This window comes from Rousettus aegyptiacus, unplaced genomic scaffold (assembly GCF_014176215.1).
Source record: "Rousettus aegyptiacus isolate mRouAeg1 unplaced genomic scaffold, mRouAeg1.p scaffold_m13_p_3, whole genome shotgun sequence".
Classification (NCBI taxonomy): Eukaryota; Metazoa; Chordata; class Mammalia; order Chiroptera; family Pteropodidae; genus Rousettus; species Rousettus aegyptiacus.
Genome location: NW_023416306.1, coordinates 149107011 through 149132082, shown reverse-complemented (window position 1 = coordinate 149132082; position 25072 = coordinate 149107011). Strand labels below are relative to the sequence as shown.

General features: G+C 36.1%; 2 protein-coding genes across 3 annotated transcripts in view; one reads left to right on the top strand and one right to left on the bottom strand.

Annotated features, from left to right (window-relative positions):
* SLC39A9 (solute carrier family 39 member 9) overlaps positions 1-12064 on the bottom strand; it is a 37277-nt gene extending 25213 nt beyond the window's left edge. The window contains exon 1 of one of the 2 annotated variants that reach the window (XM_016131307.2): positions 11129-12064. In XM_016131307.2, coding sequence (XP_015986793.1) covers positions 11129-11239 — 111 coding nt within the window. In that variant the 5' untranslated portion in view covers positions 11240-12064. The remainder of the gene's footprint in view (positions 1-11128) is intronic. The other variant, XM_016131308.2, reaches the window with a different exon arrangement.
* A 217-nt stretch (positions 12065-12281) lies between these two features.
* ERH (ERH mRNA splicing and mitosis factor) lies at positions 12282-24507 on the top strand. The gene is made up of 4 exons (XM_016131309.2): positions 12282-12394; positions 14288-14375; positions 19050-19170; positions 23997-24507. The coding sequence occupies exons 1-4, from the start codon at positions 12392-12394 to the stop codon at positions 24097-24099; spliced, it is 315 nt and encodes a 104-aa protein (XP_015986795.1). The 5' UTR covers positions 12282-12391; the 3' UTR covers positions 24100-24507.
* The last annotated feature ends 565 nt before the right edge of the window (positions 24508-25072 follow it).

Sequence of the window (25072 nt, the reverse complement as noted above, 5' to 3'; positions counted from 1 at the left end):
AGACAATGTGAGCTAAAATTACCGTATTGTTTCTGGTTCATTTCGAAATTCAGTAAAGCACTTTTATTTACCAAATGAAGTTAAACATCCACTGAACACTGTATTTGTATGTCTCTGTAAACCCTTCTCCCAAAATTATAAGTTCTGTGTAGGCAGATTTATGTTTTTCATTTACTCCTGAACCTGCAGTTTATAGGACAGTATCTGGCACAGAACAGATTCTCCCTCAATATTTACCGAAAGAATAAATAAATGCCCAGCATTATGCAAGGGTCTAGGGCCTTGGTACCCACCACTTCACAGGCCCTAATATCAACAACAAGTGTATGAATGTAGTGGAACCTCTTTAGAATACTTGTGCTAGGAAATAAGCATGACATATTCTTTATAACTGTAACCATATCAAGAATTTTCAGTGGTTAATTGATTTGGAATTTCTGTTTTGGCTTAAGGAGTATTTCAATACATATAATAAAAAAGAATATATAATAAAATAGATATCCTTTTTATTATATGTACTTAACTATATGTACATATGTACATATAATAAAATATTTCATTAAAGTAAATGTGAGGCAATACTGTCATTTGTCTCATTAATGCAAATGTCTTAAATGATATCTATTTCTTCCCCAAGGAGCTCAAAACCTTGTTCAGTCACCATTTCACACTTTAGCAAAGCAACATAAAAGATTTTTATTCTATATAACTTTTGTCAGCTTGGAAAATGTCTACTAACCTCACGGTAACCTACAGAGACAACACTTTTGATGAAAAAAAGAGTAAAAAAAATAAGCATCATTGCCATGGGTTGTTGCTTCAATTTTTATTTTTTAAAAATTTCTTAACCATCTAAATGATTTGAGATGTAACTCGATTTATTTTAAACCTTAGAGAGGTGGCTCCATGTTAACTGTATAGCTGTATTCTTTGACACAACTTAATAACTTGGGGTTCGATCTCAAAATTGTGTATATGTCAAAGCTAAAATGCTGACAGGTTCTCTCCTTTGCTTATGGCAAATCATTAAAAGGGTGTATTTGAAGGAAGAACTACAAATTCCAAGTGTAGTTCAAGATGAAAAGTGAGTTCCCAAAGGGATTGTTTCTGCCAGAGAAATGAAATATTTGCCCAAGAGAAGCATGAACTGTGGAATGCTATTGGTTTTATGTTATCTCATTTTACAGTTTCACAGCTGTAGTCTGACTGAGCCAAAGGATTGACCAGGCATATTAATTAAAACAACAGCTTGTACTCAATGCCATTAACTATCAGTGCAAAGTGTTGAAGTCAATTTAATTTTCCTGGCATAGACCAAAGGAGTTAAATGGTTTTTCTTTTCTTGCTCACAGAATAAATTGTGTGGTTCAACTAAATATAAGCCAACAAGTTTTAAAACTTTAAATACTGAAAATAGTAACCCACCTTGTACCAGGCTCATTTTAGTATTGAAGTCATCAACTACAGTTTCTTAAAAAAAATTAAAGATGCATCTCTTCTTATAAAACTAATCCCTTCAAAGCTCTAGGCACTGAAAAGTAACTTACAGAGTAACTCTTGTCCAAGCAGCAAAGGCTTTCTCCATTTTTGTAAAAACCTGCTTCAAGAAGGTGATACTTCCTAACAGTGTATTTAACTGCATTACCTCCTGCTAAGTGTCAGTAAGAGGTAATACAAGAAACTCAACTATGATTGAGACAAGATGCCAAAAAGCATCCTGCCTCTAAGCAGCAGCTGTGTGACCCTGAGGAAGTTGCGTCCTCTGTAAGGAGATGCAACAATGATAACTACTACCACCATCATGTAGGAGTGAGGTAACAGCACACTTAGCACAAACTGTTGTCGCTTACCTTTAACATCACCAGTAGCCGGCAAAGTTTCTAGGCTCCTCCTCCACAAGAACAAAGCAAAACCCAGATAACTGGATAACAGTTCAAGTGAACTGATGCTATCTGTCATTTTGTCAGTGGCATACAGGCTTCCCCTTTCCTAATTCATTTGACAGAGGTAATAACAAGCAATACTTTACTAATGCCACCTCCTCCAATCTTAGAAAACAAGACTAATTTGTTTTTCTTTTTGTACAGGAGTCTTTTCTAACTATAAAAGAACTAAACAAAAATGGAAACCTCATAAGATTGTTCGATGTGACTATAAAAACAAAAACCCATTGGGAAAAAAACCTAGGAAAACATTGCCAATAAATATTATTAATATATAAGAAGGTCAACTGAATGGAGAAAATTAAAATAATGAAAATACATTTTTCTCTATCAAATTATCAAAGTTATAAAAGTTAACAACGATAGTACTCAGTGTTTGTAAGAATAGTGTCATTTGCATTTTTTGGAAAAAAGCATTTAAAAAACTGGTAATACAAATTGAGAACCTTCTTAAGAACATTTATCCCCTCTGATCCTGTCATTCTATCCCTGCGGAAATAACATGAAATATGGTCATAGCATCGGACACAAAAACATTCATTCAACACTACTGTGGCAAAAACTTGAAAACAAATACATAATAAGAATTCCTATACATAAAATAACCAAATGTAATGAAAGCATTTAAAAAATGTTTAGAACATATTTCTAATAACAATAAAGGAAAACGCTCATTTTCCAAGTAAAATGCTTCCATTTTCCAAATAAAATGGAAAATGTAAAATTATATATATACCACATAGCCAACCATATTAAAAATGCAAACAAATAGGAAAAAAAGAATGGAAAAACAAAAATTTACTCATGATTCTCACTGGACAGTGAGATAAGAGATATTTTGTTCTTTTATACATTACCATATTTTCTAAATTTTCCACAAAGAGTCTTTACTATATAGTCAGGCTTTTTAAAAAAATACTCATTTAATTAGAGGCTATATAAATAATGGCTTTCAACTTAGTAAACTTTCAGGCTCAATTTCCTCATCTATAAACAGGACAAGAACTCTTCCCTTTCAAAGTTACTGTTAAAAGCAACAGAGAACTTGACACACAAGCTGACAGTGTAGCTATTATTACTATTAAATATTGCACTGTGGTCAGGTCAGAGAGCACAACGCCCCCAGCAGGAAGAGACTTTCCCCTTTATTAAGTGGCTCTAAACAACTGCATTTTGAGGTTTTGTAATAATTTGAAATGTTTTTCAGTCTCCCCCTTGTTGTCATGCCGTGACGTATTTCCTCTGCTTGTTACCCTACCACTTCTAGTTTTCTCTTTTCTAGTTTTCAAAGCGTTTAGAAACCATATAGTCCAGGCCAGAGGTTCTAGACTGGCAAGTCACAAACATAAGTTGTTTGGCCCACACAATGATATAATAATATCTGAATTAATAGCCAAATGTAAACTTCATAAGATTTCATATAAAAATCTGTATTTCTAACTTCTGAAAAGCAGGAAGATTTGACACCACCAGGGCTGGTGTCATCAAATGGCACATGTTCTTCAGCTGACCACAGTTCTCACTATGCCCTAAAGACTACCAGGAAGTGACACTGATGGTCAGCTGCCACATATCTTGATATAAAACTTGAACTGTTTTATCTTACTCCAGGCCTGACTCACTGTTCAGCCTCAGTAGTTATTTGATTTTATGACTCATTACCTAGTTGTGTTAGTCAGGGGCCATTCAAGAAAGAGAAATAGTAAAGTAATTTGAACAGGGAATAAAGTAATTTGGACAGGGAACGTTTAATATAAAGAGTAACTATAACAGGGCTGAAATATTGAGAAATTAGCTAGTAAGAGAGAACTCTAAGGAATATAAGAGTAACAAATAAAAGGAGCAGTGACTATCCTGGCCCCAGGTAAGAATGCTCAAAGAAGAGGTCCCACCCTGCTGGGGAGGGCATGGCCAGGGTTCAATGAACAGGAGTAAAAGGTTCTAGGACCAATTCCAATGTGTATGCCAGGGGTGTGTTTCTCCACATTAAGTAATGCTGGGACACCAGCTGGATGTCCTATGCTTCAACTCAATTCTAACACTATAAACCTAGAGACAGTGTCAGATCCCACAGGGAGCGGGCTCAATCTTATGAGACTACCCAAGTACCCCCACTTCAGATGCTAATCAAAATCCAGGTTGTCACCTGTGCTTCTGACCAACTGGCTACACATTGGAGGTTCCGACAACTCTCTCTCCTCAGACTCGATTAATCTGCTAGAATGGCTCACAGAACTCAGAGAAACATTTTATTTACTAGATGACCAGTTTATTACAAAAAGATATAACTCAGGAACAGCCAGATGGAAGAGATGCATAGGGCAAGGTACTGGGAAAGGGAATGGAGCTTCCATGTCCTCTCCAGGTATGTTCTCCCAGGCCCTCCATGTGTTCATCAATCTGAAAGTTCTCAGAACCCCATACTTTTGGGGTTTTTTATGGAAGCTTCATCACATAGGCAAATTGATTAAATCATTGGCCATTGGTGATTGAGTCAACCTCCAGCCTCCCATCCCCCGTGGGACTGAAAGTTTCAACCCTCAATCACCTGATTGGTTCTCTTGGCAACCAGCCCCCCATCCTTAGGTTACCTAAGGGCTTTCTAAATTTCACTTTGTTAACATAACAAAAGACACCTTTCTGGCTTTCATCATTTAAGAAATTCCAAGGGTTTTTGATGCTCCATGCCAGGACCAGGAATGAAGACCAAATATATATTTATTATAAATCACAACATCACAGACAGAAAAGTGCCTGTGGTGCTACGCTGGTGGAACTTGCTGGAAATCTGCACTCCAGGGTGTTGGGGAAAGCTGTTCATTAGAAAGTGTCTTACTAGACTCATAAAACCACCCAAGGGCGGTGCTAAGGGGAACGACTGACAACTGGGTGCCGGGGAAGCTGTAAATTCAACCTGAGTTTGGGGCTTGAAAAGTCACCTGGGGTGCAGGAGCTCTGCCCTGGAGAAGCCTAGCTGGAAGCTGGAGAAGCCGTGTGTGTTGTAGGAGCCTGTACTAGGGAAGCTGGACACTGGGGTGGCTGCCCATGCGACAAGAATTGGTGCCAGAGAAGTCGTCTAGGAGCCTGCTTAGCAAGCATGCCAGGGCCAAAAAAAGGAAAACCTCTTATTAGTTCTCTCCAGTAGCCTCTATTGACAAAGCTCAACACTGTGTCAGTTGGCAAAAGAAAAATATCTATCTTTGCAGAGTAGTCAATGGAGAGTGAATGTGGAGCTGAGAGGCAATAATTGATGACTGGCATACTAGCCTATTAAAACTACATAAAAAGATACAGAGGAGCAAGTGAGTGCCAAGGACAGTAGAGAGCAAGTAAAATTCTTGCTCTTCAGGCTATCTGTTTAGCTAATCTGAGACTTTTCTGGTACTTTAGATTAATGAGGTTTCTGGATGGACAAGTTTTACACAAGAGAGGTGCTATCGATATTTGTCTTTCATCCCTATTATAATGACTAATATTTATTAAGTACTTACAATGCCAAGCATGTTCTACTATAATCACTTTACAAATAGTAATTCAGTCCTATGAGGCAGGTAGTTCTGTTATCCCACTTTATAACAGAAATCCAGAAAATTCAAATAATTTCCCAAGGCTCACGTAGTCAGCAAATGGCACAGCCACAACCTGAACTTACGTAGTCTAGCTCCAGAATCTTTTATTTTTAAGCGTTATGCTAAACTGTTTCTCAAAAAAACCCATTTCACTGTTTGATTTTTGCTTTTAGCACCTTGCTTTCCCTAATTTGCCTTTGTCAAATGCACAAAGAATTATTGAAAGGAACACACAAGATGCATAAACTATGGTAAAATTTTTTGGTTAACAGAAAATTGACCCTCAGATTGTCAAAGGATTAGCAATAGTTTGATATAACTGTCTAGTAGTTAACCCGAAGACCCTGTCACTTAAAAACCCATGTAATCGGGGCAGAAGAATTTCCAGAACAATTGATACTTATTTCTATCTTATTTCAATAAAGTTAGACATTGAATTTTAGTATTCTAGGAGGATTGAGATTTCTAGAATTCCATCACAGGTTTTAAGAACTACCTACACTTACACTTAGCATTACTACTTGTTATCTAGAATTCCAAAATTGGCTACATAGGGTCTTCAACCTTGTTATCATTCAAAAAAGTCTCACATCTAAATTCTTCAATTAGAAGAAAGGTTAAGACTGTCATACACAGAAGCATTCTGAATCCATTTCAGGTCTTCTTCCCTCAAAAAGTATGTCAGTTCTTGAAAATGCACAATTTAGAACGGACTAAACTATAAACACATGAAGTGTGAAATTAATCTTGGATAGTTAAAAACAGGAACTGCTTTAGCTTCCAATTTGGAAAGTGTTCATTTAAAGGGCACGTAAGACATATTTAGTTCTTACAAGTTTCAACAGTATTTGGAGATTGTTTACTTCTGTAGTTTCACTTCTGCACTGACTAAGCACAGGCTTGAGATGTTGAAGGTAAAATGTTAGTGATGTTAAGGATATTCCTAATTTGGGGAGCTAAAGGTGCCAATTTAGATCCATTTCATTCCTTCTTTACACAGTGCTCATTTGAAAATAAACATGTATCATCTAATGATCAGGTGCTTTGAACTGATAATCAAACTGAATTTCAAATCCCACCTCTACCAAGTGTTTGTGACCTCTCTAAGCTTGAGTGTGCTCATGTGTAAAGTGAGGTTTAACAATATCCATGTCACAGTCTCATCATGAGGGTTTATATAAGATAATGCACATCAGTGCCTGGTACACAGGAGTGAAATAAGCAATAACTATTATGAATATTATTATGCACGTAAGTTTATATGATGTTTATTCATATAATTTCCTAAAGAGAAAGTTTTTCAGGAAAATAATATTGAATCATATTGTATTGAGATTTTATTTAATCAAAACTTAGTTTTATCAAGCAAAGATACTTATGAGACAATAACCTTATAAGACAACAATGTGAGGAAAGACAGTTACCGATTGCTTTCCAGATATGGGTAAATTATGGAGAATGCAGAGTTTAAAATGTCAGTATGTAGAAATGAAATTCCAAACAGGAGTAAAATCTATTATATTACCATAAGAGAATAAAAGGTTAATATACCAGACAATGCAAAAGTTCTTAAATGCAACTGTGTCAAATCTATTTAAAAAAGAACCAACTGTCAGAAAAAAGTATACTGAACAGATGTGTTCTTTAGATAAATCTTTGATTTGGTAGAAACTCAAAGCCCCAAAGATATTTATTATGAATGAGTCGGTTATTATAATTAGACACAAAACTAACTTTAACACATGAAAAACAAAACAAAGCTTGAACTGAGAATAAGTATTATGAAGAAAAGAAAGTTAAATACTGAGAAAAGTACTGTATGGCAGGGAAACTAGAGGAAAACAGCTGGCTTTTCCGAACGGAACACCCATGGTGAATAGGAATGCCAACACCCCCTTCCCTCCAACAATATCTTAAAATTCTAAACAAATAGCTGAGAAGTTTCCATGGACTTACCCATTATTAGAAGTCCATTCTAAAATAAAAGGTTTAAAATTTATAATTTAGAAAGTTATAAAAATGAAAACCTTAAAAGTTTTCATGATCGGTACAGAGACTAATCCTCAATGTTTTCTAAAGTCCGTATTATGTTCTAGATACAGCGTTGAGCCCTCTGCTTGTATTACTTCATTACATCTTCACAAAAATCCTATAAGGTCATTTAATAGAAGAGAGTTGAATATTAAGTAACTTGCTCAAGTAGTGACTGATTTTGAATTATACCATCTATATTCGACAGTTCCTTTTGAAATCAGTGCATTATGAACCATCTTAAATTTTTTAACGGAGTAAGAGTAGCACTACTTTAATCTGCATACTACTTTAATCTGCATAGTATTTTAACACATGAAATATGTGGTATTATAATCCAAACTGGTCTGTAACAAGAAAAGTACAAAATTGAGAGAATGCCTTCAACCAATTTTATAGCAACATGATTTTAACAATTATAGGAATAACTGTATGTCTCTTAAATCAAATACAGCTACATTTGGACTTGTATTTTATGTTTTTTTCCACTTAATTTTCTTAGTACTTCATTTTTACAAATGTTTTGGTCTGCAGTGAAATGGAAATTAAAAAACAAAAACTGGTCATTTGCTCCAGAGCTCTGGTGCAAACAGCTTGCTCTCTGTTACTAGCTCTGTTATAAAAACAAGACATATTCAGGTAAATAATAATCCTCAGATAATCTATATAAAATCCCACTTTGGTCATCATTTATATCTTAAATTCATTCATCAATCTGAGCACTTGCTAAACTGGGTTTACACTAAGTAATGTTAAGTTGTGGGCTCTCGACTTACATAAGCAAGATTTTCATTTAGAGCCAAAGAAAACTGCTCATTAACAACTCCTTTACCAGACAGGACCTCATCTGTGTAAAGCAAGTTTTGATCTCCTTTACAAATTTAGTTTTTCTCCTTCCCACATGGTGAAAAGGAGAGCATCTTGATTATCACAGTTACTTATAAATGCACTTGAGAGTCAGATTTTTTCTTTGTTCTAGAAATCATTTAGGTATGAAGGTACAGTCACCAGGTCAAAGGGCAATGAAGAAGTTACAAAAACATCAGGGAAAGCTGCTATGGGGGCAAGGAATGTTGGACAAAATGACAGAGAAATAAATCAATGTCACATAAACCTCCCGATGGTCAGACATGACAGGCATGTACCACTGCTACGACAATTTCGGACTATTTGATTTTAACTCATTTCTAAATACGAATCCTGCCATAATTAACAGCTTTATTGATCTTTTATTCCTGCTGAGAAATTCTGAAGAAAAAAGTATTGCATGACAAAGCAGCAGCTAGATTAAGAACATGAATAATAAGCATACCTTTTCATGCAAATGAAAATGAACTATAAAATAAATTAGGTTTACTGGTCCTCCTATGTATAATAACACTAGTCTCTAAAAAAATCTAGACCTTAGTCAATGCTGGAATCTGGAGAACTATTTTCTAAGGTAGAAATTGTGCTTCCCAGGCCCTAAGGATGAAGTTTATTTTTACAAATTTATCATCTCACTAGTTTCACGATACTTTGGTTGGTAATAATAGTATTATGTGCCTAAGGAAAAAATGTTTAATTCCTAGGAGATAGAAAACACAAGTTAAATTCTAAAATGTCTTTGACTAAGTTACACATAATTTTCATTTTTATTCTAATAGTTCAAAATGCATTGTTCCTGCTGCATAATAAGTAGATATTATGAATGTGGATTTCTAGCACTTTAAGAACTACAGCTGGAAAAGACCACATGACCATAAAATTTAGAAAGCCATAAATGACACGTCATACCAATTATCTTTACTAATGGCCTAGTTAATTACACTATTCATGTACACGTTTCCTTTCAGTGTCATAGCATATATCTGCATATTGCAAAATCACCCAAGATAGATGGAGAAAATACTAAAATTGGGAAAGTCCTAAGCCTTTTATAGAAATAAGATTTATCGGATTCTTATTTGAATTAATTGCAATTTTGATGTTACCTCTGTTAAGTTTGGATATACAAACCAACTTAACCTCACACATGTCAGCCCTATTAATGTCCATTCGATTCTAATGTAGTTACAAGAAAATATGGTTTATGTTAGAGGAAAGACAGCAGGCTCATAAAGCACTAGGCAGGCAGGTAGCCAAAATGAGTTCAGTAGGCTTCATACATAGCCAGGAGGACAGCGACATTCTTCCACTACTCAGCTGTAGCCAAATGTTGTCTTGAGGCAATACAGACAAAAAACAATAACAATAAAATTAAACAGTCTGCTAATCTAACGAATTAAGTCTGCAGGCTAGATTTGGTACGTGGGTTCCCAGTTTGCTAACTTTGCCACAATGGACAAAGTGGCTAATAATTGCTGAGTCAGAAAAACTTAGATTTTAAAGAAACAGCTTTAATTCTAACATACTTCATGAAACTGAGACACAATCTGAGTCTCAGCATCCTCATCTGTACCTCCTTGAACTTTTAAAATGAAGTTAGGTGCTCAAAAAATTTTAGCTCAATGTTAGCATTAGACGCTGAGGGGTACACGTACAAAAAGAAAAGGAAAAGGAGCAGCAACAATTCAAGCCTCTCCTCCAGCTGGCTGTGGGTTTAATATTTTTCATTAAGGCCTTGTCCCACCAGGTTCTTTCCCACCACAGGCTATTTTACCAGCAATGCTTCCTCTTCCCTCAGGTTTCTTCAAGGTCTCCTTCACACTTACCTATATCTTTCCTTTCTACTTCAGGACACTCTACTCTCCCCTGTCCTTTAAAAGCACTTTCAGGACTGGCAGTGAAATTAGGGCCTATTTTACTACTTAACTCCAGGGCATACTCATGAAATCCTGTTCCCCTCTGTCCATGTATAGTTTTTCTCTCGAAATCTTTGAACACTGTGATGTAAATTCTTTATGACAACTCAAAGAACCTATCTGCATCTTCATTGAACAAAGCTTTCATCTTTCTTCCCCGTTAATGTTTGTTCAAGTAATGACAACCAAACGAATTAACCAAATGTCAAATATATTAACAAAAAATTAATTTCTAACCAAATAGATTTGAAAATAACTTTGAATATCCAGTCTAATGCTTTTCTTTAAAAGGAAATGTGAGTTAAGAACCTAATTTAAGTTTTTTATGACCATTTTTCTTGACTCTAATACAGTAATTTAAAAAACTACCTTTCTCGAAAAAACTGATTTCCTCAAAAAGAGAAGTTATATTGATTTCAACTCAGATGAACAAATAAGATTCACCACTAATGTTTCTTTTTAGTAACCTGGCACCTTCATTCCTTGAAACTTTTGAGAATCAAAAGAATATTATGGTGCCTCTCCCCAGGAAAATGCACCAAGCCCCAAATTTCTGTATGTAATTTCAGTAAGTTTAGATTACTCCAGGATCTGCAGTGGATCCACCCACCGCAGGTTAAGAATCCTAACACTAAATGTGAAATTTGTTTTTACTATTAAACTTATGCATTTTTTTTAAAGACAGCCTTTCTTAATAAGACCTTTACCTCTGACATTAACTGTAGAAGCAGTTTCCCTTTAAAACTGTCACTACTTCCTAGCAGCCATCCTGACAGCTGACAGAAAATTGAGAATTTCTTACCTCCGAGAAATTAACAGCCAAGGGAATGATTCCAGCCACGTAACATCCCACCAACATAGCCAGAGACAGCAGACCAATGGAGATGAAATCATCCATTCTGCCCTCCTTCATTCAACCACCGCCACCAGACTACGAATTGTCACTGGCTTCAAAGGGTGCTTAGGTTCTTAAACGCGTGATTCCACGAGAACAAGTGGACTTTCCAGTTCTTTCGTCCTCTCCACCAGATGTGTTCACGAGGCACCTTGCTCTTGAACGTACCTGGAAACAGCCCTTTTTTTGCTGCTGTTAGCACCAGAGAAAACTTTCAGCAGTCTTAGGTCCCAGCCCCTGGGTTTTCAGATGCCAGTCACTGGATTCCGGTGGGTTGACAGTTAAAGAAGGGAAAAGTCAATGGGGGGAAATATGCGAATGAGCGACTTCTTCAATCGTCGGTATGAGGGTGGCACAATGGGCCCACTCCCTCTACAGAAAACGTCCCAGGTGGCAGCAGGAAAACGAGGAAACCCCAAGCGAACTTGTTCGTTCTCCCAGCGCTCCTAGTTCCCTGGGGCACCCTGCCGGTTACCCCCTCAGGCTGGGACCAGCCCACCTGTCCCAGCAAACTCTCCTTCCAGTCTAGAATGAGGAAAGGAGTCCTGCAAGTCTCTAACGACGGGTCTTAGGGGTTCAGCAGCAAAGCCGATACAAAGCTGTCTCTGCCCTATACCCGGCGTTGCCCATATTACTCCACTTCGCAGGGCCTTGACCCGGAGCCACTGATACTATAGCTGCCATGGCCGCCAAGTGGCACCCCTTCATTACATCCACTTCCGGATTGCCCCGCCGCCCCCTCTTTTAGAAGGGCACTTCCGGGTTACAACCGACCTATGGGTCGGGATTCTTATACTGGCGCCATTTTTTAGTGGGGCTAATGAAAGATGGCTTGTATCACTGTCTACATCAGTGATCTCTTTAGCCGTTAGGTCTAATAACGAGAATACAGAAGACAGAGTCTTGACAAAAAAACAAGATTCCTTTTCAAGTTCCGAAAGATTCCCTGTGTAGCTCATCGCCCTCATCCAAGATGGCTGAAACAGAGTCGGTATCTGCTCTAGCTGCCGGAAACATGTGAGCCTCTATGGTCTAAAAGGCTCTTTTCGCGGTGCATTTCTGACGACTTCCGGCTGCTCTTCTCGCGGGTATTGGCTGTTGGCGGCGTTGTGGCTAAGCTCGTGTGCGGCGGCAGTGTCGGCGGCGGCTGCAGCGAAAGAGTTTGGCGCGATGGTGAGAAAGGCCTCAGCGGCTCCCCGAACCCCCAGCCTCCAAGTGACTTCAGCCCCGTACAACCTTTACCCAACCTCACCCCCATTCAGCACAGGCATGCTGCTCCCCGGCCCTCCAACTTGCGAGTGGACCCTTCCCCTTTTCCTTCCCGCCGCCGAAACGCTGGGCCTGGCACTAGGCCCCAGAGCCTGGGTCCGCCCTATGGTTGCTCTCCCGCCTACTGGCTTGGGCGAGGCGTGCGGTGCTCCAGGATGCGCTTTCTCCCTATTGCTGCTCGGTAGAGGCAGGCGTGAGGATGATGCTCTTTACCTCCAAACGCTCTAGCCTACTCTAGGAACAATGGCCGAGGGATGCCTGACAAACCTGTTCCCAAAGCTGACAGTTTCAATTTATTGCACCCAGCGCGTGGGCCAGGAGGGGTCGTCTTTTCTTTGTAGTGGGCTTGCTCAGCTATTTCCTTCCCCCCTTTTTTCCTGTGCTTTGGCTTTAAAAAAGAAAAAAAAGTATTATTTATATCTTTTTTTCTCTTTTCCAAGACCCCTAGATGCCTGATTTGGTGTTACTTTCAACCCTGAACCCTGTCCTTACTCCTATTTGTATTCTCTTGGGACTGTAAGCTGAAAAAGTAGACTTAGTTGAGGGTCCAGGTTCTTTAGAATTTTACCGAGGTAATAGTGGAGTGAGTGGGTGGGTTTTTTTTTTTTTTTTTTTAATCTGCTAAGGAGATGCTCACGGTGATGATGAGTAATCGTGGTTACTTCCACACTTAACCTTTCGTTTCCTGGTTGCTACAGTTACTGTTAACAATTATGCAACTATCGTTAAGGCACTTTTTCAGGTTGTACTTTTCTGAATTGAGTTATTTCCGTGTTTGACCCATAGTCTCCCAAAGAAGACTTGGAATTAGAAAATTTGATTTCCAGTTTCTTTTTGTCGCAACTAGCAATGTGACCTTGAGCAAGTCATTTTATCTGAGTGTCCTTTCACTACCTTTTATGTCATTATTTGGTGTTGTGTTAAAATGGGTAGATTAAAATCTGAGAAAGTGACAGCAGTTAATAACCCATTCTTGTTGTACAAATATTAGCGATAATTCCTATCAGTCAGAATAGAATTAAAAATTAGAATGTTTAAAGCAAAAAATTATTGGTTCAGCAGTCTTAAGTACTTTTGCTTTACTGGAGAGATAAGCTTCAATTTCTTTAAAAGCTCATGAGCAAATGGTGTGTATATCATTTCTGCTTCAGTAGAATGACTGTTCTTAGGGCTCATGTTTCTGAGACTTTAAGAAAGTTGGCAAAGCCAGATTAGCTATTCATTAAAGTGAATCACAGCTACTTGGTAATCATAGAGAATAGAGATTTTATTAAGATAATTCTGCATAACTTTTTCTGATTAGGTTTCACAATCTTATTTTCCTATTGTGAGAAATATAAAATATGTATATATTTGTACAAATGTACTTATATTTTGTATGTATATTTATAGCTTTTAAATATATATTTTGTACTGGTCATTCCTTCAAGAAGGAAGACCATAAGGAAGGCAAGGACCAAATCTGTCCAGAAGGGAAAAAAAGTGATAAGAAAAATATATTTGGATTTTTAATAAAACCAAAGGGTTCTGAAAAATAGCTTCAATAAGAAGAAAGTCACCAAAACCGATTTGGGTGATATTATGATCTTAAACTTGCAACAGGAAAGCACTGCCACTTAAAATAAGTTTTGACTATAGTTTTGTAGTCATTTTTTTGTTCTTAGTAGTCCTTAATTCTTGTCATTGGGCAAGTATTGAAAATAGTGAGATTTGCCATGAGGAATTTTATAGCATACTATGAATTTCTCAAATGTGAGTTAGAAACTTATAGTGAAATCACATTTTTTTCCCCTATAGTCTCACACCATTTTGCTGGTACAACCTACCAAGAGGCCAGAAGGCAGAACTTATGCTGACTATGAATCTGTGAATGAATGCATGGAAGGTGAGTTTAAACATTATTCTAGGGGTAGAAATCTTTCACTTATTTTTTTCCCGACTCTCACTATTAACTATTAGAATGTGTCTCATATAGGAACTAGGTTTGTTTTTTTTCCAGATTTCTTGTTTTGTTAATTTGAGCAGAGGAAGTAGATATTTAGGAATGCTGTTAGGAAATAAAAATTAGTTCAGAGAATAAAGGCAAATGGAACCAAATCAGTATAATTTGTTGTGGTTTGATAAGTGGTCACCACACTGAAGGAGAACTGTTAGCTCTTAATGTTTATTCAGTAAACCCTTAGATGAGAGCATGTAGATTGGATTGTCACAAATTGCATTTATTCATCTTTTAACATTTAATCATACCAGATAAGCCAATCGTGCATGCCCTACACCCTTTCTAGCACATTGTCCATTCTTCTTATCTTACAAAGATTTTATAGTCACTCTTTTTGCCGCTGGGCATGTTCTTGAATTTGTTGCTATCCAAAGCTAACTGGATTAGACTTAAAAATCTGTTCATTCAAAGCCAACAATGAGTAGACCTGTGAAAATAGAGACAGCTTCTAGGTAGCTGGCAGCATGCCTTCCTGGTTGCCATGAAATTATGCTCTGATTTTTAAAGAAGAGCAATGCTCTTGTTCTTTTTTCATGTCGCTTCACTGCTGTCCTCCTTGCTTGCCATTAATGTAGGCTTTTTCTACATGCTGCCTCAGCAAGATGTTGCCTTACCTATATCACGCCTGATCGTTGATTCTGCAATGCTCTTTACTACCCTTCGCTGATTTTAGTGAAGCTTAACTTTTTTTCTAATTAATACACTTTATTTCTAGGACAGTTTTAGGTTTAAAGAAAAATTAAACAAAATACAGTGTTTCTATGTATTTCCTCTTCCCACCCTCACTGTAGTTCCCGCTATTAATAACACCTTGCATCGTGTGTGCATTTGTTTACAGTTGATAAGTCAATTTTGATACATTATTATTGTTAACTAAAGTCCATAGTTAGGGTTCATTCTTTGTGTTGTGCAGTTCTGTAGGTTTGACAAATGCATGTCTTGTATCTACCATTACAGAATCAGCAGAAGAGTTAACCGCCCTAAAAATCCCTTTTTTTCCCACCTATTCATCTTCACCAGCCACACTGTTCCCCTGGCAAATTGTTGGTCTTAGTGCCTCTATAGTTTAGCCTTTTCCAGAGTGTCTTAGAGTTGGAATCATTACTATATACAGTTCTTTCAGACTGGCTTCTTTCACTTAGCGATGTACATTGAAAGTTCTTCCATATCTTTTTGTGGTTTAATAGCTTTTTTCTTTTTAAATTAGAAATGGCGATTTATTTTCCATTTAAAAAGTTAGAATAGTTCAGATGGAATTACTAAATCAGTTCTCAAATGGTGGTTGCCAAATGGTAATTTTCTTATTTCTCTCTTACAGTAGTTAATATTCCTCTGGAAAGCAGAGCTTTCCCTCCTTGCTCCATTTCCTCTTTAATTAATAGATTTTATTTTTTAAGAGTAGTTTTAGGTTCACAAGAAAATTGGTTAATACAGAGAATTCCATCATACTCCATCTTCTTTCCCTAACCCCCCCTTCCCCAATTATTTACATCCCATATTTGTGTGACACATTTATTACAATTGTAGAACTAATACTGATACGTTATGAACTACAGTCCATAGTTTACCTTATGTTCAGTCTTTGCTTTGAATATTCTGCGGATTTTCATGTATGTGTAATGTGTATCTACCATAATGTCTTTGGAGTTTTGCCTTTTCCAGAATGTCATGTAGTTTGGATTATATAGTAGGTGGCTTTTTCGTATTGACTCTTTGACCTAGCAATATGCTTTTTCGATTCCTTCATGTCTTTCGTAATAACGCATTTCTTGATATCGCTAAATAATAGTCTGTTGTATGGATGTACTACAGTTTGGTTATCCATTCACCTATTGAAGGACATCTTGGTTGCTTTCAGATTTTGGCACTTATGAATAAAGCTCCTGTAAATAATTTGTGTCCAGGTTTTTGTGTAGATGTAAGTTTTCAACTCCTTTGGGTAAATAGCAAGGGGTGTGATTGTTGGCTCATATGGTAAGGCTATGTTTAGCTTTGTAAGAAACTGACACACTGTCTTCAGACATGGCTGTATCATTTTGCATTCCTACTAGCAGTGAGTGAGAGTTTCTGTTGGTCTACATCTTTGGCAGCATTAGGTTTGTCAGCAGCATTTTGGATTTTTGCCATTCTGATAGATGTATAGATCTCATCGTTTTAATTTGCAATTTCCTAATAATATGATGTTGAGCATCTTTTCATAATGTTTATTTGCCATCATTATATTTTCTTTGATGAGGCAGGCGTCTGTTCAGATCTTTTGACTTTTTTAAATTGAGTTTTCTTGAGTTTTAGGTGTTCTTTGTGTATTTTTGATAACAGTCATTTATCAGATTGATATATGTATTTACAAAGATTTTCTTTCAGTCTTCGGCTTGTCTTTTCACTTTATTGATAGGGTCCTTGAAGCACAAATGATTTAAATTTGATAAACTCCAATTTATATATTTTTTCTTCTGTTACATGTGGTTTTGGTGTCACACTGAAGAAGCCATTACCTTATCCGAAGTCATGAGGATTTGTGCCTATATTTTCTCCCAGGGTTTTATAATTTGGGTTCTCTGAGCCATTTGGAGTGAATATTTATAAATGCTGTGAGGTATGAGTCCACCTTCATTCTTTAATATGTGAATATATAGTTGTCCTAGCACCTTTTGTTGAAAAGACTATTTCTCCATTGAATTGTCTTGGTATCCTTGTCAAAAAGTAATTGACCATAAATGTGAGGGTTTATTTGTGAACTCTCGTTTCTATTCCATTGATCCGTATGCCTATCCTTAGGCATTAGCATTACCACACTGTCTTGATTACTGTTATTTTATAGTAAGTTTTGGAATCAGGAAGTTCGAGTCTTTGAATTTTGTTCTTTTTCAAGGTTGTTCTGGCTCTCGTAGGTCCCTTGTATTCCATATCAAATTTATTATTAGCTTGTCAATTTCTGCGAAAATAGCTGGAATTTTTATAGAGGATGCATTGAATCTATAGATCATTTTGGCGAATATTACCATCTTAATATTAAGTCTCCCAGTCTATGAACATGAGATATCATTCCATTTATTTAAATATTTACTTTTGATGACATTTTACAGTTTTCGGTATATGTCTTAATGCTTCTTTTATTAAATTTATTTCTAAGAGTTTTCCTTTTTGATTCTATTATGCATGGAACTGTTTCCCTAATTTCATCTTCAGATTGTTATTGTTAGGTTATAGAAATACAGTCGATTTTTGTAAATTGACCCTATATCCTGCAGTGTTACACTCACTTAATGGTTCTAATAGTTTTTTGTGTGTGTGCATGGTTTTCTTAGGATGTTTTGTATACAAGGTCATGTCATCTGTGAAGAGATAGTTGCACTCCTTCCTTTCCAACCTAAATGCCTGTTATTTCTTTTTCTTGCCAAATCACCCTGGCTAGCACCTCCAGTACAGTATTGAATACAAGTGGCAAGAACAGATACACTAGTGTTCTTCCTAATGTGAGTAGGAAAGCATCCATCTTTCACTGTTAAGTATGGTAGCTGTGGGTCAATGCCTTTTTAAGATAAATGATGAATTTATTTTCCTGGTTTTTATTTCTTTTCCATTTTGACTTTTCTAATCAGTATTCTCTGATCACAATGTGGTATACTATGCCAATCAAAAATCATAACTAAGATAGCTTTTGATAGCTCTGTTGTTGAATATTTTTATTAGGAAATTTTTGAAGTCAATTTAGAGGTAAATTGAAGGACCTGTGTATACAAGATAGGACATGTTTTTCTCAGATAACATTTATTCACTTGTCCATTCATCATAGTAGTCTTAAAAGTATTTGAAGTTGAATTGGATTGAAGAGGTTATGTTTCCATTTTGTAGGAATGCAAGAGGAGTGTGTCTCTAGAAATTAAATAATGTGCTCTTTAGATAATTATGTTAATTTGGTCTCAGCGATTGTGCTTATTTTATTGTTTTTTATCACTTACATTTAAGTACTTATATGCTTATTGCATGTGTTGGTTCTTTATGTTATTTTGCATAATCTTCACAACAGCTCTTTGAAGCTACTGTTTGACAGATAGGGTTCAGAATAGAGTCAAGTCTCTGAATACAGAGTTAAGGATCTTGCATACTCTGTTATGATAATCTCTTCTTTATTGCCAATTTTGATTTATTTTTGTTTTTGGATTTTCTTTTTTTGTGTTCGGGATGAAGGTTGGTTTTTTGTTTGCTGCATTGTTTCAAAACTCGAAAGCAAAATAGAAAGTATCATTTACAAGTGTGGTATTTTTCTTTACACTGTGGCTAATGAAAGACCTGAGAAGACAGTGTCATCACTTGTTGGAACCATCATATATGACAAGTCTTTAAAGTCCTTTTAGATACAATGGCTTGAAGTACTCTTTTTATTATTTATTATTAAGGCACAAAATACCAATGTTCTGGAGAATTTATAAAGGTTTTATAAAATTGCTAGCCCAACTTTATGAAAATAAGTATTATGCTATCAACACATAATCAACATATAATACTGTTTATATCTAAAGTTTATGCAATTTTAAGATCTTCGTTTTCCCCTCTTAGGTGTTTGTAAAATGTATGAGGAACATCTGAAGAGAATGAATCCCAACAGCCCCTCTATCACGTATGATATCAGTCAGTTGTTTGATTTTATTGATGATCTGGCAGACCTCAGCTGCCTTGTGTAAGTATTAACCACCATGTCTCTTAAGTTGTATTTTCCTCATTTATTGAAGCAATTTATGGAATTGGGAGTTCACTCCGCCTGATACTGGTCTTTGCATTTTGACTTCTAGGTAGTCATTATTATTTCATCTACATATGGCTCTAAAATAAGTTGACAACATAAAGCTAAAGGCACAGGAAAATCTTAAGAACTTTGCTAATTGGTACAGTTAGTATGCAGAGAAGATGCCAACTAAGAATTTCAAAGTCCTAATTCTCTGTTCCTTAAACCAAAAACTTTTTCTTTATTTTTCTTCCTTTATAGCCTTTGTCCCTAAAGTAATTGGCTTTTAATTAAAACTAAGATTATTCTGTTTTTATGACACTATTTTTAAAATGTAAATATATGTAGGACCGAAATGGAATTTAATTTTCATCCTACCCAGTGTTAACCATGCATATTTGGGTATGTTAGAGTGAGATTTTTAGACCAACCCATATGTTTTCTATTTTCAGAAATTTGTCAGATTTAAATTTTTTTTTATGCCAGACACTGCTAGAAGTAAATGTTTTTCAGTGATGAAAGACATATCAGTCTTAATTATTTTAATATAAAAAGCTCAGAAAACTATGAAACCAACAAAACTGCAGGTATTATTCTAATAAGACAAAAAAGAATTGTAGGCAGCCAACACAGACAGCTTTCTTAAGGAATTTAGCTCACAAGGAGAGTAGAGAACTGGGGTTATATATAGCGGGAGGAAGAAATAGATTTATTTAATCTTTTTTTAAGGTATGGGGAATAATAATAAATTTGCAGACTTGATGGTATGATCTAGTATAGAGGGAGAAATTGATGACTTTAGATAAGACCTTGGGCAGTTCATTAATACTAAAGTAGAAAGGGCAGGCAGATGTGGTGGATGCTTAGGGAAATTATTTTCTGATTGTTTTAATTATCCAAGAAGTAGGGACACCAGTTGGAGTTATGAGTGAGTATTTGAGGTTTGTAAAGAGAAGTAAGAAATAGTCTCAGGTGAAGGGATTGGGAAATGTGTGATTCATGAGGCACCTGCTAATGAATTTAAAATGGAATTAGTAATTGTGATAGTTTTTTCCTAGTAACTCTTAACCTGATAGTTGTAGGCAGATAATTAGCAAAAATATTGCTAAAAGTTGAAGGTATATACAAGAGAATATTGTGTAAAGGACTGAATGATCGTGAAATATAAGCGAGGCTTATGGGATGAGGCAGAGGTAGAATTAATTAATCATCAGTCCCTGTGGAGTCAGGATTGTTGAAGTTGAGATATTGGGAAATAGTAAGTGATCAAAGAATGAAATGCTTGAAATTGGGAGATTGAAGTTGCTGGTATTGAACAAGATGTAGGGATCTGGCCATGGAAGGACAAAAGACAAGATCATTGGAAGAGAGGAGTTTGAGGAACTGAGAGGCCCAGATATTGGCAGAATCATCTACTGGATATGAAATCACCAATAATGTATATTTACTTTCTAGATTTTGAGAACAGAGCTTTGTTTTTATTCACTGCTGTATCATCAGTACCTAGAATAGTATCTTGCAGGTAGTTGATACTGAGTAAATACTGGTTGTATAGATGCATGTCACCCATAGAAAACAATTCGAGGTACAACTTTTTAAATAGTTAGTGGTTTTCCTTTTCCCTTGTTTACAGTAACAACTATATTCTGAATTGATAGGATGGTTAAACAAAAGCGAAAGAATCTGACTTCTGTTGTGCTAAATATTGCAGTGTCTCACAGTTTACGTGCATACCCATGCTTTATTTTTTAAATGAATTACTGATTTTATTAAAAATTTATAGCTTTTACTGCAATTTAATAAAAACCGTTGAGACATATTGAAACATCAGGTATCTAATCCTGATGCCTGGGACATGGCACTCATTCTCGACAGATGGGAATTAAAGGCAAGAATTATTTTTTTCACAGTGTGAAAATTACACAAAGTAAAAATGGTTTTGAGAGACCTTACTACAAGTATGTCATTAACAACAGAACATAACATGTCTAACTTTGTGCCATTAAATGTAAACCGGAAACTACATCTAGTATGCTAAAATAGTTTCTGATATTTGCATTATTATCAAAAAAACTGAATTGTAGTTTATGTTTCTGTTTGTAATGTTGAAACTTTTTTGGCCTCTGAAAACTTTGAGAATCAAATTTAGGATTTAGAACCATTTTGTCTGTGTGACTTTGTTATGCCTCTTTTGTTATTCGAATATTCTGGAGAATTAAGGCATTCTTTCCAAAGAGGCCACCTATTGCTATGGCACCTCTTATGATGGTTAGCACATCCTGCCCCTCTCCTAAATCAGGGATTATGAATTGGGCTGTTATTCCTCAGACCAAGAATTGAGTCCAGCTTTGGTTTGTAAATTGTGTACTTGTTGTTTCTATTAAATTTACATGGCGATGACATCAAACTTTTTCTTTTAAACTAGTATAGGAGGAAATGGAATGAATAAGATTATACTTTGTGATATAATTAAACCCAGGACAAAATTTAGGCATGGAGGATTTGTAGTTCATATATTTGAAGTCAGACTACAGATTTCTTCACTGTTCTCTGATCTGTAAGGTTTTTTAAAGTAAGCTTTTTGTAAGATAACAGCCTCTTGAATATGTAGGCTTTTCTTGTTTACTTAGAGACAATAGGGATATTTTTATCCTTGATTATCATAACAAGGATAATTATTCCTAATCAAGAAGACACTGGCTGATTTCACTGCTCAGTCCTACAGCTTCTGTTCTTGTATAAACCTGCATTCATTGACCATTACACTGAGCTAAAAGATTTCATCTGTGCCAACAGTTTGGGATTTTATAAATGTATTTACCATTTAATTGTCTTATTTTCAAGTGCCAGTTAACAGTCACCAACATACTGCTTTCCATAAAGAAAGCATTAATACTATTTCTTGAGTATGAAAATAGCATGCAAGTTGATGAATTTCTAAATGTTCAAAACCAAACTGTTCTTGTTGGGGGTGTCTACATAAGGCAGTCCTTCCCAGATATTATAGTTTTGAAAAATTCTGCTCCTCTTTTAGTTCTTTTCCAGTGTTAACATAAATATTATAGTCTATTCTGCCATGCTTTAAAGTAGACTAGATTAGCAGTTCTTTAATTAGGAAACACAAGGGGCGGCTTCATAGAGTAGTGGTTAGCACAGCTGCTTTACACATAAGGTCTTGGGTTCGAGCCCCAGAGGAACCACGGCCCATACCCCGGGTGCATGCCATGAGCGCATGGGACGAGATGCCCTGCCTTCAGAGATCCATTTCTTAAGGGGAGATGGTAACACCCATAGGTCAGGGGTGGAAAAGTGGGGGGAGAGGGGTTAAAAAATAATAATAGTTAGGAAACACGAAAAAGATATTCAAAGAAATTTGTTTTGCTTTTTAGAATAAAAACATTAGTAAAAAGCCAAATGCATCTTTTTATTTGGTTAAACATTCTGTAAAACTAGAAAGCTTGTACATTTTTAATAAATCAGATTCTGACCCTACCATTCAGGGAAAGAAATGATGATTGTATAAAAAATTCCTACTTTGAAGTTTGTTTCTCTTGCTAAAAATTGAAGCATAGGTCTCTGGCTCATTGGTTAACAGTAAGGACTCTGGTCAGGAGTGTTTAAGCTTCTTACCCAAAGTCACTTAGCTAATAAGTTGCTGTACTTTGTGGTTTGGTTTCCAAAAAAGATAATTTTATCTACTCCCGCAGGGTTGTAAAAAAGGATTGAGTTGATTCAGATAAGTACTTAAAGCTGTACCTAGCAGTTGGTGACTTCTTAATAGGTATTTATGTAATTTTCTTGTTAAAATATGAAACTTCTGGCTAAAATGAAACAATAATTGATAAATCAAGATTTTGTTTTCCTAAGGGGGTATCCTTAAAGTTTTTTTAAGGCAAATTGCATCTGCGCCTCCCTTGGATGCCATGCAGAGTTTCCACCAGATGGTGCACATGGCTTTGAAACAATGTGATGTGCTTTGTATTTGTGCAATCTCTAGTTACCACCTGCTTTTTAATTACTATAGCTTTATTTTTTTCAATCCAAATATGAATTTACTGTTTAACCATCTAGATTCCAGTTGTAGGTCAGCTGGACTGTTTCTGTTTTTTGAGTCCTGCAAAGATGCCTTGAGTGATTGGCTATTAAGTGATACCTTGGACTCCCACAACCCTAGAGTCCCATTGGAATTTCATTGCTAATGCTAGTCCTTTCATGCCTGACCCTTCCCTACTGATAAGAGCCATTTTGGAGCTTGTTAAGTGTTCTAATAATTCCATTGCCCTGTAGCATTATTTTAAAAAGCAAATCCTAAAATACAGGTTAAAAGATTTCCTTCTGTTAATACTTTTCAGGTAAGAGATCTTTGTGACAGTAACTTGCTTTTAAAGGTTTTTTTAGTTCAAAATAAATTTAGCATTTTCGAAGTTGGTACTAGTGTTTGGTTTGGTTTTTTAATCACTAGAGGAACCATAAAAATAGTAACTATGTAGGAGGAAGAACATGTGTTTTCTGGTCATAACTCTTTTTAAAAAGTACATGTACTGTGTAACATGTTGAGAATCTAAGATCTCTAAGCCATGGTTTCTTATTCTGCTAAGTGATCTAAAGTTCATATCACTTAAAAGTCAACAGTTATGTAATCAACTTTTTTACATTTTCATTAAATTCATGTATGAACATGTACATGTCTCTGCCATCATCAGGCAGTTATAATTTGGAGTTTTAAAAACATGACAGTAATTGACCATTGTAACTTTGCTCATTCCCTTTCTGTTCCTCAGTTACCGAGCTGATACCCAGACATACCAGCCTTATAACAAAGACTGGATTAAAGAGAAGATCTACGTGCTTCTTCGTCGGCAGGCCCAGCAGGCCGGGAAATAGTCGTATTGGAAGCATTAAGGGGATGGGAGTGGGCTTGGAACACAGGTGTGTACAGCGTGCTGTAGTGGAAGTTTTGTATAATAGTAATCCTGTTTCCATTTTGGTACACTCTAGCCAGGATCGAATGTATTAGATGAAATGTGAGGATCTTGTTCAATCTGAAACCCCCATCACTCCCTCTTTTTTCTTTCTTTCCTTTTTTTTTACTTAAACATTTTTATGATTATTTAGATGGAAGTTATTCTTTGTCAGATAATGTTGATTCCAGTCCTTCAAAAACTTCATATCTGCTATATAACATTCATTGTACTAACCCTTCTTCAAGTCGAAGGGGGGAGTGATGGCACAGGCTAGTTATGTCCTCAAGATACAGCCTAGTGAAAAACAAATAAATGTTCTTTAGTTACATTTTTCCTTGAGTGATTTCTTTTGTTTGTTTCTGAACATTGTCAAGTTTCAAAACCAATAGGCTGCTACCCCCAAAATTTTAATTTTGCTGTGGTTTATGTGAAGCTAACAAGCTTTCACCTCCTATTTCTAGCCTTGTAAAAACCTCATTTGTAGCTCCAAAGTTTGTATCTCTTGTTGATGCAAACATGAAAGATTTTCTGGTGACATAGCTTGTCTGTTGTAGCAGCCAGGTTGGTTCCTTAGCTTTGGTCATGTACTCTGTGGGAAGTCCTTGTGCCTTTCTCAGGCTTCAGCAGTTGAATTCTGATTACAAGACTTGTGCAGAAGCTATAAGGTGAGGGAAGGACCATGGAAAAATACAAGGTAATCTTGCTTTTAATGTAGAGTATGGTCACAATATGACTTGAACATACACTGTATTGTACCTCTTATTTTCTGATTCTCCTATTATCACTGATAGCCAGTAATATCTTTATGTACTATAAGAGTGGCAGTTTTTATGGAGGTTTTCTGACTGGCCTTATATTCTCCTTATCCCCTCCCTTACTTTTACATTAGGGCC